The sequence below is a fragment of the Hippocampus comes genome, unplaced genomic scaffold (assembly GCF_001891065.2).
Source record: "Hippocampus comes isolate QL1 unplaced genomic scaffold, H_comes_QL1_v1.1 scaffold48, whole genome shotgun sequence".
Taxonomy (NCBI): domain Eukaryota; kingdom Metazoa; phylum Chordata; class Actinopteri; order Syngnathiformes; family Syngnathidae; genus Hippocampus; species Hippocampus comes.
In genome coordinates this window covers 1980507-2000172 of record NW_017808403.1, presented here as the reverse complement: position 1 = coordinate 2000172, position 19666 = coordinate 1980507, and the positions used below count along the sequence as shown (strand labels likewise).

General features: G+C 46.0%; 1 protein-coding gene across 1 annotated transcript; it reads left to right on the top strand.

Moving 5' to 3' along the window:
- The first annotated feature begins 228 nt into the window (after positions 1–228).
- On the top strand, positions 229–19373 carry poln (polymerase (DNA directed) nu). Its single transcript, XM_019858215.1, has 26 exons — positions 229–448; positions 1179–1272; positions 1343–2025; positions 2101–2153; positions 2444–2824; positions 2987–3147; positions 3228–3340; positions 3531–3661; positions 3727–3786; positions 3859–3919; positions 4045–4109; positions 5380–5463; positions 5773–5868; positions 5945–6001; positions 6098–6154; positions 6878–6943; positions 8718–8766; positions 10070–10147; positions 11899–12010; positions 13067–13143; positions 14490–14621; positions 16156–16266; positions 16395–16473; positions 16963–17030; positions 17107–17168; positions 18482–19373. Exons 1-26 carry the CDS (start codon positions 295–297, stop codon positions 18554–18556), a joined length of 3159 nt encoding a protein of 1052 aa, XP_019713774.1. The 5' UTR covers positions 229–294; the 3' UTR covers positions 18557–19373.
- The last annotated feature ends 293 nt before the right edge of the window (positions 19374–19666 follow it).

Sequence of the window (19666 nt, the reverse complement as noted above, 5' to 3'; positions counted from 1 at the left end):
TATATATATATATATTGCTAAGGAGTGATAGACACCAACTTGAAGTGACAAATTGTTTGTGTTTTCAGCATATAACCAATAAAGATGGCTGTGAATTTTGTTGTAGGTTTAAAAAAAAAAAAGACAACAAATAGTGCAGTCAAGATGGAGAAATGCAGCACTGGACTTCTTTCCATTGAAGAGCGGGAGTTCCAGCTATATATATATATATATATATATATATATTGCTAAGGAGTGATAGACACCAACTTGAAGTGACAAATTGTTTGTGTTTTCAGCATATAACCAATAAAGATGGCTGTGAATTTTGTTGTAGGTTTAAAAAAAAAAAAGACAACAAATAGTGCAGTCAAGATGGAGAAATGCAGCACTGGACTTCTTTCCATTGAAGAGCGGGAGTTCCAGGATACTCTGCCAGCCGACTTGGAAGAAATCAACCAAAGTCAGAGTAAGATGTGAAGATAAACTAGAGCTGGTTATGCAATACCACCTTCCCCCATTTAGTTGCAGTTTCCCTACCTGTGCTGCATCACATTTGTTTTTTTTTTTTTTTTTGCACGGTAGTAGACTGGTTAGCACATCCGCTTCATAATGCCGAGGTCATGGGTTTGAATCCGGCCAGGCCTACCTGTGTTGAGTTTGCATGTTCTCCCCGGGCCTGAGAGGGTTTTCTCCAGGTACTCCAGTTTCCTCCCACATTCCAAAAATATGCACGGTAGGTTAATTGAACACTCTTAATTGTCTCACAGTGTCATTGTGAGCACGAATGGTTGGTTGTCAATGTGTGCCCTGCGATTGGCTGGCGACCAGTACAGGGTGTACTGCCCAAAGACAGCTAGGGGTAGGCTCCAGCGCACACATGACACTTGTGCAGGGCAAATACTTTTTCACGCAGGTCAAGGTAGCTTTGAATTTTTTTTTCTTGAATAAATTAAATCACCATTTTAAAAAAAAATGCATTTTATGTTTACCCGAGTCACCTTTGTCAGATATTTGCGTTTGATGATCTGAAACGTTAAAGTGGGGATACTGTGCAAAAAAAGTAAGAATTTGAGAAGAGCGCAAAAACATTATCACTCTACTGTACACTGCTGCTGTTCTGGAGATAGATCCACAGTAAAATGACTTCGTTTCTGATTTTCATTTATTGCTCTTTGCTCCTAATTCTGCCTTTGGAGAAATACCTGTGGGGATGAATCCCAGCGACCAAAGGGAGGCCGGTGCTTCCAGCAATTGGAAGGAGACGGTGGGGGAAAGGATGGTTGCACAATGGTAAATGACAAGTGACAAATCTTTCTGTGTCAAAAAGACAGTGGTAAAAAAAATGGTCATTGTCTCCCAGCAGTACAAGTGGGCCACAGGTCCTCAGCAGCCATCCTTCTTCAGAGGGTGACGGCTGCGATGTTGAGGTTCATCAGACACTATCCAATACAGCGATGGATTCAGCGGCTGCAGAGGCTGATTTCAGATTCACGTGGCTGGATGAAACCTCCAAAGAGCATTCTCAGTTTGTAACATGGCCAACTGACCAACGGGAGGATGATGACTTCCATGAGGCTCCACCGAGTACAAACATGCTTATAGGAGAGAACGATCCTATGTGGTGTGCCGCAATCGTCAGGAGTCGTCCTCCTACGTTTGAGGGCTGTGCTACTTTCAGCGTACCCACCAAGGAGGACATTGCCAGTCACACCATAATGGATTTTGGGAAACCTTCAGCGGGAATGGAGATAGATTGGTTTGCCGATAGCGTCGTCAAAGATCTTTTTGAGGACTTGACCTGGACAAATTATGCCTGGGAAGATGCTGAGAAAAAACCCCACTTGCCTCTCAAAACTGACTTGGATCTGAGGATGTATCCAGAGAGTGCATATAAGTCAAAGGAAGAGACCGACTTTGAGAATAGTTTCAAGATGAGAGATGCGCAACCTGATCGTGACAGTTCCAAAACCAACGTCGTATTCCCCAAGAGAAAACCACTGATGGAACGCTCCAACTTGATGGAGACTCAATCCACCAATACAGGTAAGCACGAGTACCCTCATTTCCTGTCACATGTGCAGTAAATCTCCATTTCGGCAAACATGCTCTCTCTTTCAGGGAAGCCACGGAGAAAACGCCGCGCAAGAAGCATATTGCCGAAGAGAATAAAAGTGAGTGCCGACTAGGAACTGAACAGCGTTACGGAAACACATAGACTCAGGAGATGAGATTCAAAATGGCTGCTTTGAAATGGATTCGGGTTTTTCTTTCCCTAATGCACACAGAAGTCAATGCAAGATTGACTGTGAGTCTTTAAGATAGCAGGTACTAGGACCAAGCGAAAGTACAAAAGTAGCAGTGCAGACACTTGTTTGTAAAGACTCTAGGAACAGTGCAAGTACTCAGTCACCAAGTGAGTCCTGTGCTAACAGCACGTTTTTATCTGTTTATTCAGGGCCAGAATACTTCCGCCTTGAAGCGACAATCAGAAAATTTGCCACCGATGAAGCTACACCGTTCCTCTCGAAAGAAGCCCAACCATCCATCATCAGCCCCCAAACCAGCTTCTCACACTCAAAGGCCGAAACAAGACCTGATGCTCGGGCAGGACACCCGACAAAGAGATACCGGGGATAGCGCCGGTGCCTCCACCAGCGCCTCCACCAGCGCCTCCAAAATTAACTTGCTGGGGGGAATTCTGACCAGGGACCTTAAAGCGAAGAGTACTGAGGCGATGAACCAGGAAGAGAAAAAGCAGATGTTGGAGAGCGTTAAGCAGGCCAGGGCACTACTGCTAACCTTGATGTACCAAGATGGTACCACACAGTTGCAGTCAGAACAGGTAAGCAGGGTGCATTTCGGTCTGAGTGGGCCGAGCGATGCAGCCTTGAAATGAAATCTCAGATTTACAATGACCGTCTCAAATCATCTGTCTCGTCACCCAGTCCTAACTCGACCTGGCCGAAATTTGACTGTTCTTGAATGTAATCTGTGCCTTTCCTAGAGTCCACCGAATCTCACGCTGTCAGTGTCTGGCCTCCTCCTGCTTCTCATAAACGATGTGGACAGCTGCCATCGGGGGCACTCGCTCAGCCAGAACGACCTCCTGCTGTACCATCAACTGGCCTGCAGTTCGGTACAGGTTGAGCAGCAGATTTTCACCAGGTATGTTTGCGCGTCATGCTCCGCGCGCGGCGAGCGCCGTTCCGTTTCCTTGGCTTTTCGTAGACATTTGTGTGCCGCAGAGACCTGCTGCTGCAGATGCTGTCGCGAGCTGGCGTCACAGTGTGCTACAGAGCCAAGGATTTGCTCAGCGTAACTCTCCAGTTGTGCAGACAACACTTCAGCTGGAAACAAGGCAAAGCAAACAGGCATCTAAATGTGGGGGTTCTCAAATCTATGGGGTCATCTGGCTGATCCTCGGGAAAGAAGTACTGGTCTATGATAACGTCACACTAATTTGTTCATATCGTGATCGAATCTCATCAGATCATTGACTTGTTCTGCCTGTGAAGAAAGCTGTTGCTCAGCCTTTCTGTCTCCTGTAGTGTCAGGCTGCCGTATCCAGGACCCTCATGTGTCAGGGTGGCTCCTGGACCCTGAAGATCCTTGCTCCTGCTACCGGGAACTTCATTGGAAACACACACACAAAAACCTGCCCCCTGCAACGCCCGCCACCGTAAGCTTTTTTCAGTGCATCTTGTCATTGTGGACCCCACTGAACAATTCATGCTTCTGTCCCAGGTCTTGTCAGAACTCTATTCCCTCTACTACCTGAACAAGAAGCTTTTTGCCGAAATACGGGTAAAAAGTTTCCTCTCGGTTTTGGACTCTCAGTCCCATATGCTCATATAGTATGTTCATGTGTGTTTCCAGTGCCAGGGCATTTGGAAGATCTACTCGGATATCGAGCTGAAAACGATTCCAGTTCTAGCAGGTGATTGGTTCATGACCTTTGGTTAAAACCACTATCCCTCAACAAATCCACACGAATCGTTTTGCTGTATGTGAGCTCTCAAATTATTTCACAGTTGTGAATGTGTCATGCTTGTGTTGTTTCAGCCATGGAGAGCCAATGCTTCCAGATGGACAGAGATGCTTTGGAAAGCCAGTCAGATCTGCTCAAGGTAGGCAGACAAAGGCAACGAGTGTTACATCATCATCGCTGATTTTCCGCAGCCGTGCGATGCAGATTCAAGACGGCCGTGATCATTCGCCTCATCATGTTTTGTGTGTCCTCACAGGGATGTCAATTAAAATTCAACTCAAGTGTATTTCTAGCGCACTTGAAAACAACCACCGCTGTCGACAAAGTGCTGTACATGGAGCGAGAAGAATTTATACAACAAACGATAAATTAATAAATGAATAACAAAGACAGTAGAAAGCACAAAAACAGTCAAACTGAAAATCAAGTCTCACGCTGAGTCAAAAGCCAAAGAATAAAAATTAGTTTTAAGGCCAGTTTTCAAGATGGGCAGCGAGGGGGCTTGCCAAACGTTGAGTGGGTGGAACAGTAGTTCCAAAGAGAGGGACTGGCAACGGAAAAGCCTCAATTCCCTCTGAGCCTCCGTTTAGTACCTCTAATAGTGTCTGGTCCGCAGACCTGAGGCAGCGGGCGGGTGCGTAGGGGGTGGAGGAGATCAGAGAGGCCATTTCAAGATTTGAAAACAAATAGGAGGATCTTCAAAAGAACTCTAAAATGTATCGGGAGCCAGTGAAGGGATGCCAGAGTAAGAGTTATGTGCTCCCTCTTATGAGTACCTGTGAAGAGGCGAGCGGAGGCATTCTGGACTAACTGGAGACGCTTGATGGAGGATTGACTGTTGTGGTTCTATAAAAAGCATGTAAACTTTGTGTGTGCGTGTGGGTGTGTGTGTCAAGAAGGAGCATCACTGTCTGCCACAGCCAAATTGCTGAGTTGAGTGTGTTTCAACGAGCATCCGGGTGTTGTTTGGAGCCGAGCTGTCAAGGTCATCTCTGCTGCTACTAAGGCTGCGTGCGTGTGTGTGTGTGTTTGTGTGCGCGCGCGCACATTGAATGAATTGCTGAAGGGCTCATATTTAAAATTAATGAGGCAGCCTGGTACTTGCTCCGAGGTGGGAAAAAGAACATATTTTAGATTTTGGGCTCAAATCGGAAATGTCTCCATGGGGTGGGAAGGCCACGTGTTTGCGTTTTAGGGTTCCCTCAACACTACACAACAAATCTCATTTTGTAGCATCCCCTGGAAACGTGTATCATAACAAAAATCACATAAAAATTGGATTCATCAAATTCAGCAGGAAGTCAGCCATTTTCTTTGGTGTACGTTCTACTTGAGTCAGAGTCAAACCGTTATGGCACGTGGTTGTCACTCATCTTGTTGTTTTTGTTTTATATTGCTCTCTCTGTCAGACTAAGATGAACCAGTTGGAGCAGGACGCCCATCGAGCTGCTGGAGAATATTTCCTGATCACCAGCACTATCCAGATCCGTCAGGTCAGTCACTCAGTGACAAATGTAAACATCCCACGAAAAAAAAGGGCAAAAAATTTGGCCGTTTTTTTCTCTCTGCTGTAAAGTTTGTAAAACAGTCAAATGCTCAGGCTGTAATTCATATTTCATATATTTGTTGTATGCGTTATGGGACCCCCAAAATTGTATTTTATTTTTTGTGTATTTTGAAATTAGTCGGTCCATTAATCAGTGATCTGGATTTTTTTCTGCCAAATATCAACATCAGCATTAAAAAAAAAAAACCCCTATCGATTGTTCAGGCCGCGGTGTTGTTTTTTTTTATGTTCAAAGGTTCTCTTTGAGAAACTGCGCCTACATGAGCGCCTAAACAAGAAGATGCTTCCCCAGTATATGGCCACACGGGAGGATACCGCATCATCTCAAACAGTAGAGCCCAACTCTACCTTTGTAAACAAGTGAGTGAAATCTTTTTGGAGAAACTAATCCTCTGTATTTGTTGCAGTTGCAAATGTACCAGGATGTGCATCCTCTACCAAAGATCATTTTAGAGTACAGAGAGGTATGTCGTGGTTGGGTGTCACCATCCTACTCTTAATAGCGTGAACTGCACTTGGATACCTCTGCAAGTCATCATGGTGTGCATTGTATCCGTCAGGTTGAAAAAACCAGGATGAACTTTGTCGACAATACCTACGTATACATGATGACTAAGGTGAGTCGCTTTGGCCTGGCACATCTTCTTTCTCGTGAGCACTTTGAAAAACAGTCATTCATGCCTTCGGCACATCTCAGCCGGATGAGTGTAATGCGCTTTACTTTGGAGTCAGCCAATCCTCCATGCAGCGTCTCCAGTTGGTCCAGAATGCTGCCGCTCGCCTCTTGACCGGTATTCGTAAGCGGGAGCACATGACTCCTACTCTGGCATCCCTTCACTGGCTCCCTATACAGTTCTTTTGAAGATTCTATTATTTGTTTTACAATCTTGAAATGGCCTGGCCCCACCTGACCTCTCTGAGCTTCTCTGCACCTTCCCGGTGCCTCAGGTCTGCCGACCAGACACTAGTTGAGGTACCGAGAACCAAGCGGAGGCTCAGAGGGGACGAGGCCTTTTCCGTCGCCGGTTCCTCTCTTTGGAACGACCTCCCGCTGAACGTTCGTCAAGCCCCTTCGCTGTCCATCTTTAAAACTCATCTTAAAACCTATTTGTATTCTTTGGCTTTTGACTCCGTATGAGACTTGATTTTTAGTTTGACTGTTTTTGTGCTTTCTCCCGTCTTTGTTATTCATTTATTAATTTATTTTTGTTGTATGAGTTCTTTTTTCTCCACATACTTTGCCGACAGCAGTGGCTGTTTTAAAATGCTCTAAAAATTCAGTTGAGTTGAGAGTGTAAACAAAGACAAGCCCTCCCTGTTCACGCTTGAAAACTCCACAGGGCTACATCTCCCCGAACTGGTCGCAGACCAGCGCTGTGACGGGAAGAATCTTCTCGGCAAACCCCGTAAGTGCAGAACGTGTTGCTATCCTCAATTCATAATCGGCCGGCATTGAGCCGATTAAATGTCGATCTAATCTTACCTAAGCAGTAAATACTAGTATGGTCAGGGAATCAAGGACAGAACGCAATGAACGGCGGTTCGTCGTATTCATCTCATTGACATATTTTCTGCTGGGCATTTAAGTCAGTCGCACACAAGCAAACTTCTGCTGTTGTAGCCATGGCCCAAAAAGTCAGGACAACAAAAAGACATTTTCAAGCATTTCCCTTTTTTTTTTTTTCCCCCTGCTGTGGAAAGATTCCCGACCCTCCACCCTCGCCTGCTTGATCTGTTTTTAGATCTCCTGCAAGTCAAAGTGTAACTGCTCCTGCCCTGAGTCATGGTGCCCACTACCTCCCACCCAACTGCATTTTTTTATTGCGAGGTCAGCACCAATTTTACTGCTGATGCGAAGCAGATAGAGCGTTAGCATTTGCAATCGCAACGTGAAGCAAATACAAATGTGTGTGTGTGTGTGTGTGTGTGTGTGTGTGTGTGTGTGTGTGTGTGTGTGTGTGTGTGTGTGTGTGTGTGTTTTAACGTGCATAAGTTCTATGATGAGTCATTCAATCGGCCAAGGGACTAAATTGACCAACACTATCCTCCAGAAGTACTTTTGCTCCTTCTGTTTAACAAGGTCCTCGCAGTAGTCAGTCACCTTTGCGTTTATTTAATTTAAAACTTCCCCGACTGTCTCTTTTATACCTCCAAGTGCTGGTGTCACCGTTGCACATTTGCATTGTTGTGTGGTGTCCACGCCCTGCCTCTGCAGTCCTTCTTCACCGACCCTCGCCTCTGTCACTCCCTCCCTCTGTCTGCTGAATAATAAATGAGTTGTGGAAGCAGAGTATTGCTCCCTCACCCGCCTTCTCCAGACGACACCAACCTAAACTCACTGTGAGGGTCAAAGTGAGCACGTGTCGATGCATCTGTTTCTTTAGCACAGCATCCGCATTTGTAACGACGGATGCAGGGGGACATCGTCGGCCGTCGAGTCCCCCTCTTGACATCAGAGCGCGTGCAGTGTGACCGATCGCCTTCCTGTTTAGCTTGCTTTGCAGGAAAATAGCTGCCCATGCAATCATGTGTACGTGCAGCATATTTCTCAGATTCCTCAAGGCTGGGCTAATGATTAGACCGCCTTTGCTGCTATTTAAAGGTGCGTCGGAAAGTCTCGAAGAATACGATATCCGGTGTCGTGTGTGTGATCTTCCACTGCTGCTTGCAGATTCCATTTACTTAGAATGAACTACGGTGGCATTCTGACATCAGTTGAAATATGAAAAAAAACGACTACATGTTCTAGGCAAATGACATTTAATTGGCCTCATGTCAAAAAAAGTGAAACATCAACATTTGCACAACCAATTCTCGCGTGCACATGCTTTGGAATTGATTTCACAAACGTTCACAAATATTCGACATGCTCACTGTATTTGACAAGCATTAACTCTGAGTTTTTTGCCAATCGGGAGGATTTGTGTGTGGTGATGTTTCCATGCGCCAGATACACGCAGTGTAGTGGATGGGTTTTTTTTTCCCCCCTCCCAACCTTTATTAAAAATAGGCACATCTTTGAATTTGGCTTGAATAAACAATATAATGTCACATTTCAATCTTTAGTACCTGGCTTTTTGTAAGTTTATCTATTTAGCGGTCCATCCAATCGGAGGACGCTTACAGAGGAGTCTGCATCTCTTTTTCTTCCATACTTACTGTTTGTTTCCCCCGAACTAGAACTTCGACACCATTCCACTTAAGATTACCCCGATGCCGCATGCCGAAGGTAAGGAGCACACTTGGCCACATATGGCCCACTCCGTTCTTTAATCCAACTCAGGGTTAGATTTATTGATTTATTGTAAATATTTGAATCCTCCAAATATTTTGTGTATTTTATTACTTGGTAGGTTCATTAAGTCTTACAAAATTAATTAGACACGCATTGAGTCCAAACATTATTGCAACCTTGGCTCACTGACTCATTTGACTGATAGTAAAGATGAGTGATCTTTGTGCATTTCTATTTCGGATCCACGCCACAAACATTTTCTCGACCTGTTTGTGGATGAATAAAGCATCCAAATTGTTTCCTCTATCTGTCGGCAAGGCCAGGCCACATCAACACGCATGGCCACACTCAGCTCTTTTTCTGTGTGTGGAGTGATTGATCGTCGCTAACATCAGCACCTCTGCTTGCCGCCCAAAGCTACTTGTCATCAAATCCTGCTCCTCGCTTTCCCCTGTTGCTCCGCCCATCCCATCTTTCCCTCCGTCAGCACCCTGGCATTCTAACGTCCACTGTCACTACTCCTTGATGTCGTTGTGTTGTTGTTGTTGTCATGCTGATGTAGCATCATCAGCACCGAGGCCAGCGTACGACACGGAAGCAGTGTCCACATGGGACACAATACAGCCCCATACCATCACAGATGCTGGCTTTTGAACTTTGCGTCCATAACAGTCCGGGTGGTTCTTTTCCTCATTGGTCCGGAGGACAAGATGTCCACAATTTCCCCTAAAACAAAGTGAGACGTGGACTCATCAGACCACAGAACACTTTTACACGTTCACGCTCCGGTGTTCACAAAGAAGTGAACCTGGCCCCAGCTTTGTTTGGGAATGACCGAGCAATTGAGAAAGCTCATTTACAAGCCAGTCATGTTCCCAGTTAGCCTGTTTCACCTGTGGGATGTCCCAAACAGGTGTTTGATGAGCACTTCACTACGTTGCTAGTTTTTTTTTTTTTGCCACCTGTCCCAGCTTTTTTGGAACAGCCATAAAATTCTAAGTGAATGATTATTTGCTAAAAACAATCGTGTTAATCAGTTACATTAAAAAAAAACTTCTCTGTTGTGTATTAAATTTAATCTAGATTGAATATGATTTGTAAATCATTGCATTCTGTTTTGATTTGTGTTTAACACAACGTCCCAACTGTTTTGGTCTCGAGCTAGAAACAACCGATTACGGCTATAAAAAACAAATACCCCAATGACAGTTTCCGGAAAACTCTACTTAAGTCTAGTAACTAAGTATTTGCACTCTCACCACAGTTTGAATGTTATTTCTGACTTTATACTCCACAGGCGGTGAGCTGGATGTGATGAGTTTCAATCCTCGAGCCGTATACATCTCTGAAGAAGGCTGGACCTTTGTCACCGCAGGTAAAGTAAAACACACTCCCAGCCACAGTGTTGGATACGCTCACAAGAGCGTCACATACTTACATAAGCAGAGAGATAAAGCCGTGGTAGCGTCCACACAGTTTTGCAACTGGAACATTATGGAGTCAGGTTGCCATGGAAACAATACCTTCAGGGAAGCCCTCGCTTGGCCACCCTCTTCCTGTCCTTCACAAACTTATGAGAAAGCACTCTCCACTTGCCAGTGTCCCGAGGAACGGTTCAACTCGGAGGCACGTCAAAACATATTACAGCACGTGTGTGGGAATGTTGTGCCTCCCAACTGTCAAGACACACAACCGGTCGCTCTCGAGTCACATGTACACTGCTTGGTTCAGGGACAATTTACAATGATGACATTTTCCCCACGGCCCAGGCAGCTGATGTGCTGTGTCTATTTATTATTTGAATCGTTCTTCTGACAAAGGAAGAGCCTTTTGAGGGGCCAAAAATGCAGGAAAGTGCAACACAGCTTCCACAAAAGTCACTCATAGAAATTTCCATCCATGCCACATCGTTTGGCTCTACCAAGGGATCCCGAGGCCTTCCCAAGCCAGCCGGGAGACACAGTCTCTCCAACGTGTCCTGGGTCATCCTCGAGACCTCCTCCCGGTGGGACATGCCCAGAACGCCTCACCGGGGAGCCGTCCAGGCGGCATCCTAATCAGATGCCCGAACCACCTCTTCTGGCACCTCTCAATGAGGAGAAGTAGCGGCTCGACTCTGAGCGCCTCCACGATGACCGAGCTTCTCAGCTTATCTCTAAGGGAGAGCCCAAACACCCTGCGGCGGAAACTCATTTCGGCCGCTTGTATCCGGGATCTTGTTCTTTCAATCATGACCCGCAGCTCGTGGTCATAAATGAGTGTAGGAGTGTAGATGGATCGGTAAATCATTTTCACCACAATGGGCTGATCGAGAGCCCGCATCACAGCGGATGCAGCGTTTCGTCTGTTGATCTCCCACTCCATCCTCCCCTCACATGTGAGCAAGACACCGAGATACTTGAACTGCTCCACTTGGGGCAGGTTTTCATCCCCGACCAGCTTTACGGCATCCCTCACCGCTGGTGTCCACTAGCAGGTTTGTGGGTTGCCGCCACGACCTGCGCCGACCCCCTTACGGCCACAGCTCCGGTCGGCCGCCTCAACAATGGACACTCGGATTATGGTCCACTCAGACTTGTGAGGTTTCTTCTGCCATGATAAAAAAAAAAAAAAAAAAAAAAGTGCAGCAAATGGAGTGATGTGCAAGCATCGATTTAAAAAAAAAAAAGCAGCACCCGAATAAATCTGGCTAACAGTCCAGTTTCCCTAGATTGTTTGTTTGTGTAAAAACAATTAGAAAGTCGACAGACGAGGGGAAAAAATGTCAGAATTAGATTTTGATGATATTTTCGAAGGAGACCCTTCTTCAACGGAAGAGAAGTTGTCCTCCTACACTCCTCACTTAGTTATAGCGCAGTAAGCGCTTATGTTTGTTTAATGTGTTATCTCACTTATTTTTATATTGTACAGATTTAGCATGAGAAATGAACATCTATTTATATATCATCAATTGTCAATAGAATTTGGAGGCTGGAACAGATTCATTGCATTCCCCGTTCATTTCAATGTGTAACGTGACCTTGATTCACGATTGTTTCTCATTACAAATGGGGTCACGGAATGAATTCAGTTGGCGACTTGAGGCCCAACTGTATTGTGGAGTCAATGACCATGTGCCATTTTCAGGCTTCTGCCAACTGGAGCTGCGACTCCTGGCTCACTTCTCCAACGACGACAAACTGATCAACCTTTTTACCAACACTGACTCTGACGTCTATGCTGTTTTGGCCTCTGAATGGTGGGTCCCACACATATTCCAAGGCTTTGTATTGGCATTATTTGCCAGCGAAACGTGCAGCATTTCTACCTTCCTTGAGAAAGTTTTGGTACAGCCTACTCAGCCATTTTTTTTCTTCAATCTCTTATCTGTGGCTGGGATAACGCAACGTTGAATGTGGAAGTGCTCATTTAATTCTGACTCCGTTCTGTTTCTTTGTACTTTACGGGGTTTTGCAAAATCGATTTGGAAGAGTTTCTGACTGTGATAGGCTCCTGTGCTTTTGCTTATCCGGCAGGAGGCAGTCTAAATCTCATTGAACAGTGAGAGCCTTGATCCTGGGCGCCTCAAATCAAGGTTTAAAGGTCACGTTTTCATTTAGCATTGAACTTTGGGACCCTTTTAAGGCCTTTTTATTGCCCCGAGGTTTTTTAGCTCATACCACAGGTGTTAAATTTATGTTGCCCGTCTACAGTTGTGTTTGACAACCACCCTTCAAAAAAATTCGGGGGCAATGATGTCATGCCACGGGACAGCAGTACAAACCCAACGTTTAAAATCCTCCCTCGCATGCTCTTCAGATGAAGTCCATGCAAGAACAAATCCCGTTGTGATGTTGCGCATCCTGAAGAGAGAAGATGAACGCTGTTGACTTTTCACATCAAATCTCAGTCAAGCGGTGGCAACCGAGGGAAGTCCACGGATTTCAAATTCGGTCTCATGGTAAAGCTTTGCTGTGCCAATTCCTCTTACGCAACACATACACAAGCATGTGTTTGTGTGACAAAGGTGGAGGAAATAAATCCAGCCATTAATACACTGATGAGCGGTGACAGCGCTCCATCAACCATCACTTCGGCGAGGTGTCATCCCACCCTGTCGGATGCTTCACAACGCATCTCTGTGTCTGTCTCTTTCCGACCGCTAGAGACGTTCCCTCCCTGCCCTGATGACTTTCCATAATCTAGATCCCCATCTACATGGCTTCACTGTAAAAATGCATATCATTTCTGTCACACTGACATTGGATTCTCAATGTGATATGATTGCGATTCATTGAATTTGTCTGCTCTTCAGGCTGCGGAAGCATGCTGTGACGTCAGAGGACATAGAACAAGCCAAACGCATCGTGTCTTCCATTTTGTATGGGAAAGGTGAGTACCAACCGCATCAATTTTATATTAGGCGTGGGCGACTGAAGGCCTCGGCTGCGTTTTGGGTAAAAGGTGAAGTACACCCCGAACTGTTCGAAAGTGGAAGATAACATGGACCTCCACAAAGGTTGGCCTGAACAGAGGTTCAAAGCCAGAACTCTCAGCTGTGAGGCAGGTTCGCTCACCGCTATTCACCACGCTGCCATTTGACTCATGGCATCGAAATGAAAAAAAAAAAGCCAAGATGAAAGCAGTTCACATGTTGCACAAATGTGTTTCTTTCATGTCATGTAAAAAAGATGAGCGTCTCATGGCCCCTCGTGAGCTGTACGATAGTTGTTTGTGTGCATGTTACCGGTGACCCATTTATGGTCCTCGCACGTGTCTTTTTTTTTTTCCTCATGAGTGCACATGGACTCTCGTTCATGACATCTTGGCGACCTGCAACATCCACCACGCCAATATTGGCCCGTGTGATTGCTATCAATTTGTCTGTACAAACACAGCCTCTATCATGGGCAACGTTAAAAAGCCGCTTCTGGAAAACAGACGAAGAACTGCGGCAGAAGGAGGACGAGGGCCAATGTTGTCTAAAGAGGTCATGGGGCCCAGTCAAGGGGGTTTGGCCTGGGGGGGGGAGGGTCAAATGAGAAGATAAATGCAAGGAGCTTCTGATCAGACAGACAGCTCCCGGTGGAGGGATGTGTTGCCATGGAGACGGAATACTAAGATGGAGCATTCTCTGCAGGACACTAATCAGGCCAGGGAGGAGGGGCAGATCTCTGCGACACACATAATGGGCGCACACACACATGCACTCAACTACAGTCGTGCCTTGAGATACGAGTGACCTGATTTAGTTGTTTGATGAGATACAAAACGTCGTTTCTTTGTTTGTTTGTTTGTTTTTTGTTTTTTTTTTACTTTGACAGAGCAGAACTTTAGAGTCTGGTGCTACATGGTGGCAGTGAACGTCATTGCCCTCACTTGGCAAATACTGATCACGTCATCAAACAAGTGTCTGTGCTGTTTCACGCCATTCCCAGTTGGAGATTACTGTCAAGTTAAACAGAACAAAGGAGAATCACATTTCAACGGAGCTTTGCCTCAGGAAAGTCCACTTAGCTAAATGCTAACAAACGATGCAAAACGCCTTTGACAGTGCCCATAGTTGCCTTTTTAAAAAGAAATGGCTATCTGCAGCAGTATGCATACAGATAACATGTCAGTACTTGATTCAATTGATTGGTCGGGCACTAATCATTGCATCCGAATGTCTCTCTCAAAATTCTCCTCACATAGCGCAGAGTTGACGTATTCCTCGTCCTTTATGTGTTCCTCCGCAGGCCGCGATTGCCTAGCCAACACAATGGGTGTGACACTGCTGGAGGCTCGCCGATTCCAAGACAACTTCTTCCTGAAGTTCCCAAAAGTGAAAGACTTCATCCTGATGACTATGCAGCAGTGCCGCAAGCACGGTACGTTTATTCTCTCCCCCAAGGTTGATCTTGCTTAGGACCAACACTTTGCAATGATCTTGGCCGAGGAAGTGGATGCGCACGCATTGGCGGGAGGAATATAAACTGCAGCGGGTCAATACTGTTTACTGCATATTGGACTTGAACTGCCAACGCAGCACACCTGAGGCTTCAACACGCTTGACTCACACAATACTGTTCAGGCTGCACTTAACAGAAGTCTGTCAACAATTTGGCAGCAACTGGCTGGGTCCCTTCACATTTGACCCATCCGAATTGGAAAATCATCGCCTATTAAATCGCAGTAGCAATATTGAAGGGCGGGGAGGCTCCCAATTTGTTGGTTTTTCCAAATGGTTCAGCCCTCGTGGTAATGTCGCAAAATGTACCCTCAGATTGGCTGAGGAACTCTCTAGTGGGTACCGTGCCACTCACACTGGAAAACATTCCAGTTTCCACACATAATGCTGGCAAGTCTGCACTTAGCCAAAGAAGCCAATCTGTGTGCTTGTGTGCGTGCATGCGTATGTGCGGATTTACTCAGAGTTTTCGCTCTCCTGTGTGTGACTCGGGCAGATTCTGGAAAGCCCTTTTGGTTCACACACATGCACTTCTATACATAACATACGGGATGATACAGTGTCAGCAAGCACATTCCAGCGTCACTCACAGCCACGCCAGTGCACACATGGAAGCAACGTTTGCGGCCTCAAAGTGCGCCGCCCATCAGTGCCACTGGGGCCCGGCACAAAGGTCGTGACCGTGGCCAAAAGGCCCACGCAAGTTGTCACGGGTCAGCGGAGGGGTTTTGTGTTTGCCGGTATCTGTTGTGAGCTCACTTCCTACGTATTTGGCCATGAGATTGTGTCTGTGTGCGTGCGTGCGTGTGTGTGCGCGCTAATGGGAAGAGGGCCATTCAGGTTCCATGGCCCGGTTGACTTTCCTCACAGTAAGGGATACTGAAGGGATTTAGTTGTCAGGCCGTGCCCCATTGTCCCACTATTGGAATGCACTGCTCTGCTGTGTGTGTGTGTGTGTGTGTGTGTGTGTGTGTGTGTGTGTGTGTGTGTGTGTGTGTGTGTGTGTGTGTGTGTGTGTCCAAATTGACACATCCCTGCTTGGGTTAGTACATCATCTGTGTGGCACTTCACATTTGTGGGAACACACGTAGGCGTACCTGTAGAGTGCATGCAGAATGATCGATCCTAGTTGCATTCGCACTTCACTTTCCTCCTGCACAATCCACCCATCCATCCATTGTCTATACAGCTTCGTGATCAGCAGGGTCACGGGCGAGTGGGAACCTTTGAGCAGGTGGGGGAGGGGCCACGCACCAGACAGGCTTTTTGAAATGCGGAAGGAGAAAATTCACGCGAGCACAAGGAGAACATGCAAACCCCACACACGGAGGCCATATTCCCGAACCTCAGAACTGTGACGGTGACGTTCGAACCACTAGCACACCATGCTGCCCTCCGCACCATGAATAAGGTCTTCACAGAAAAACGAAGAAATGTCCACATTCTGTCCACAGGTTTCGTGTGTTCCCTCGTGGGCCGCCAGCGGCCCCTGCGACATATCCTTTCCAAAGACACAGCTCTACGCTCGCAATCGGAGAAGAAAGCTCTCGCCTTTGTGCTGCAAGGTCGGTCAAACTCTCGGTTTTAATGGCTGTCGCGTTTTGCTTCCCCTCGAGAAATGTTCAACTGTATGTTTGCAAATGGACACTTTGCAAAGGTTTGCGTTCGCTATCGACGTCGTGCTTCTGTGCAGGTTCCGTGGCCGACCTGTGTAAAATGGCAATGATCCAAGTATCCGAAATGATTTCCACCTCCGAAACGCTCTCTGCCAGGTAGGCCTAATCAAAACAGTGAACCCCCGTTTTATCGCAGGGGCGGATACACCCTAAAAAATACCAGGTTGTTTTCCTACCCCATTCACTGGGCAGCTGTGGATTTTGAGCAGATCAAAGTACTCTTAGTTACCGTTGCCCAATTACTTTCCTCCACTGTGAAACCTGTGCCAAATTGTCATTGTCAGTGTGCCGTTTTAAATCCTCAACCCAATGCGCCAGGTGTAAATAACTCAGCATTTGAGTTGGTTCTGGGTTCGCTATTTTACTCAATTTAGGGTACTTTCAACCTGTTTGCACCGTTCTCCATCTAAGAGGTTATACATTACTTGTGTGCATACTGTCAAAACCCGCCATCGAGCTGGGCGGCCAACGATGAAGAGCAGACGAGCACCCGAGCCAACGGATTGTTCACAAAGGCCAAAAGGCGCTTCCGGTCGAGCAGGAGGCATGACTAACATTGAGTTCAATGATTGTCTTGTGTTGTAGGCTGATGGCTCATTTCAGTGATGAACTCCTGTTTGAAGTGGAGGAAGCGCAGGTGGAAGAGTTTGCTGGTGACCACTTTGGAATTTGGAAGGATTGCGTTGACTTTTTAGAAGACTTGAACCTGAAAAATGTTTCTGTGCGCAGCCCTGGTGAAGCGCAGCATGGAGTCCTTGAGCCACATCCACCCTCTGGGAGTCCATCTTAATGTGAGTGCAGAGAAGCGAAGGAACGGCGCACTGTTTGCAGAGTGTTCAGGCTATTTCCTGTCTCCGCTTGAGACAGGAGGGGGGAGAATTCACTTCAAAATTTTAGATGGAGGAAAATAGACCTTCAAAACAATGTGAAGGGTGAAACTGAGAATTTACAGAGAGAAATGTGTGTCTTTATTTGCAATCAAACAAAAAAAAGGGAATTTGAACAGAAAAAAGATTTGCAAACTAAAAATGATTTGCAAACAAAAGTAATGGATTTGCAATTTAAAAAAAAAAGATTTGCGAACAAGACCAGTGATTCCAAAAAAAGCGTCGGTTTTGGTGACAACCACCCCCACCCCCAAAACCATTGTTCTCATGATACAATCATTTTTTGCATTCAGAATTTATGGTTGCACGTTTTGAAATTTTGTTTGCAAATTCTGATTTTTGGCGCGGCATGGCTCAGTGGTAGAGAGATCGATTCCCAACGCAGCGGTTGGGGGTTTGATCCTCGGCCATTGTGACCATGTTGAAGTGTCCTTGAGCAAGAAACGGAACCCCCCCCAGTTGCTTCTAATGCTGTGTCATCAGAAGGTACATGAGGAAAACAGCCTAAAGCGCTTTGAGTACCCCAGGTAGAAAAGTGCGATACAGTGACATCCCATTTCCCATTTTTTGGTAACGAATTAACTTAAGTCTTGTGGGGCGGTCCTCCACTGAACCGGCATTACAAGCCTTTTCATTGGTCAACTTGGAATGAGGGTGTGACAACTTCTGTCCTCGCGGTAAAATACCAAGCCGCGTACTCGGGCTGCAGTCAACACCTTTATTCTTAACTTGTCTTGGTTATTTCTTACATCGATCTAAAAGCCCATTGCACTCATTCAGAAATTGAGCTTTTTTTTTTTTGGTTTTGTTTTTAATTTTTTTTTGCATGATAATTGCCTTCAGAAAATCTGAACAAAAAAAACCCACTTTCAAATTAGAGTGAAACGGTACGTCTTCATTATTTCCATCAAATGTAAGTTGAAAATCTGCACCGATTTTTCAGGCAGGCCAAAATAGGGGCAAGAGGTCAATGAGTGAAAATTAGCGTCAAACGCTTCCCTAAGACCTCGCGTGAACTAGCACAGATGGAAGAGAATTGGTGAGAAAAGCAGCGTGGGCAGTAAAATAGGTCACGTACGTAAGCGCTCATGTTCTGTTGTGTTTTTTTTTTAACCAGATGAATCCGCAGGTGGCGGATCGTGAGTACGCAGGGCTCGGCTGTCGTTCCATCGCACGTTCAATGTGTGCGTGTATGTGTTTGTTTGTGTGTTTCGCAGGTCCCCCTGAAGGTGGCAGTCTCCTGTGGCAAGTCCTGGGGTTCCATGTCCGCGCTGCACATGCCACCAGCTTAGCTCATTTTGGTGTTTTATCTCTCTCCACGTTCGAATGTTTGAGCTTGTGGGCCTTCCTCGCTGCGGTTTTTTTCACGTCTCGGCTCATTTGTCCAGCATCCACATCGCCATGGAAACCTGGCAGCTGCTCCCAGTGCTGGTTTTCACTCCATCCGTCTCCGGGGGCAACGGCAGGAGCCGCAGACTGGATTGCACCAGTTTGTCGTCTGCCTTTCACACACGCTCACGTTACTGAAATGAGTGAGATTTTTTGGTTCACTTTGGCTTCGTTGTTATTAGGCGCGCATGTTCAATAATATACCCACTTGAATTCTTTCCAAAAATGTCTCATCCTCCCCCCTCCGCCCCCTTCATAGTTGCTATTTAATAGATGATTTGTTTCCGTGTTTTTATACGGTATTAGATAATTGTTCTGCACTTTGCCTGTTGAACCGAGCATGCACGTTCTCACATAATACAGCCGTACAATTCTACCTTGAGCCCATCTTTTTTTTCTTTCCTTTCTCCATCCACCTCCAACTGGACTCACTTGGCTCGAGCCGCTTTTGTCTTGATTGGAGCAGCTCACACTAGCACACGCATTCCACAAATACTCGTACACACTTGCAAACATGCACGCAGACTCGCTATCCACCAGCAGGCCACCGTGCACACGCTCACGCAGTGACCGAGTTTCTGTCTCGGGGAACCACGTACTCTTTTTTTTTTTTTGCTTTGTTTTTAGCAATACAGTACTGAATTGTCATGATTTGTCCAAGCATTGCCATATAACAGTGGGTAGAAAAAGTCTACACACCCCTGTTCAAATGCCTTTTTTTTAAACTTTGTATTTAAAAAAAAGAAGACCAAGATATATCATTTTTAACTTTCACCATCCTCTGTTTACATGCTAGTGCCTCCTATTAAACTCCTGTTATTTGAACAGGGGTGTGTCGACTTTTCTGTGTTCAACCCAAAGTGGCTACAATGTGGAAAGCTTCTTTTATCATCAATTCCCTTTTCTTTTCTGGAATGAGCTGTCTCGCTCCGAGTAGCGCTCCGGGCCTTGCACTGGACAGTGTTATGGAAATCTGGCCGTCTATCCTCTCATTGTTCTGTTGGTTTAAGAAT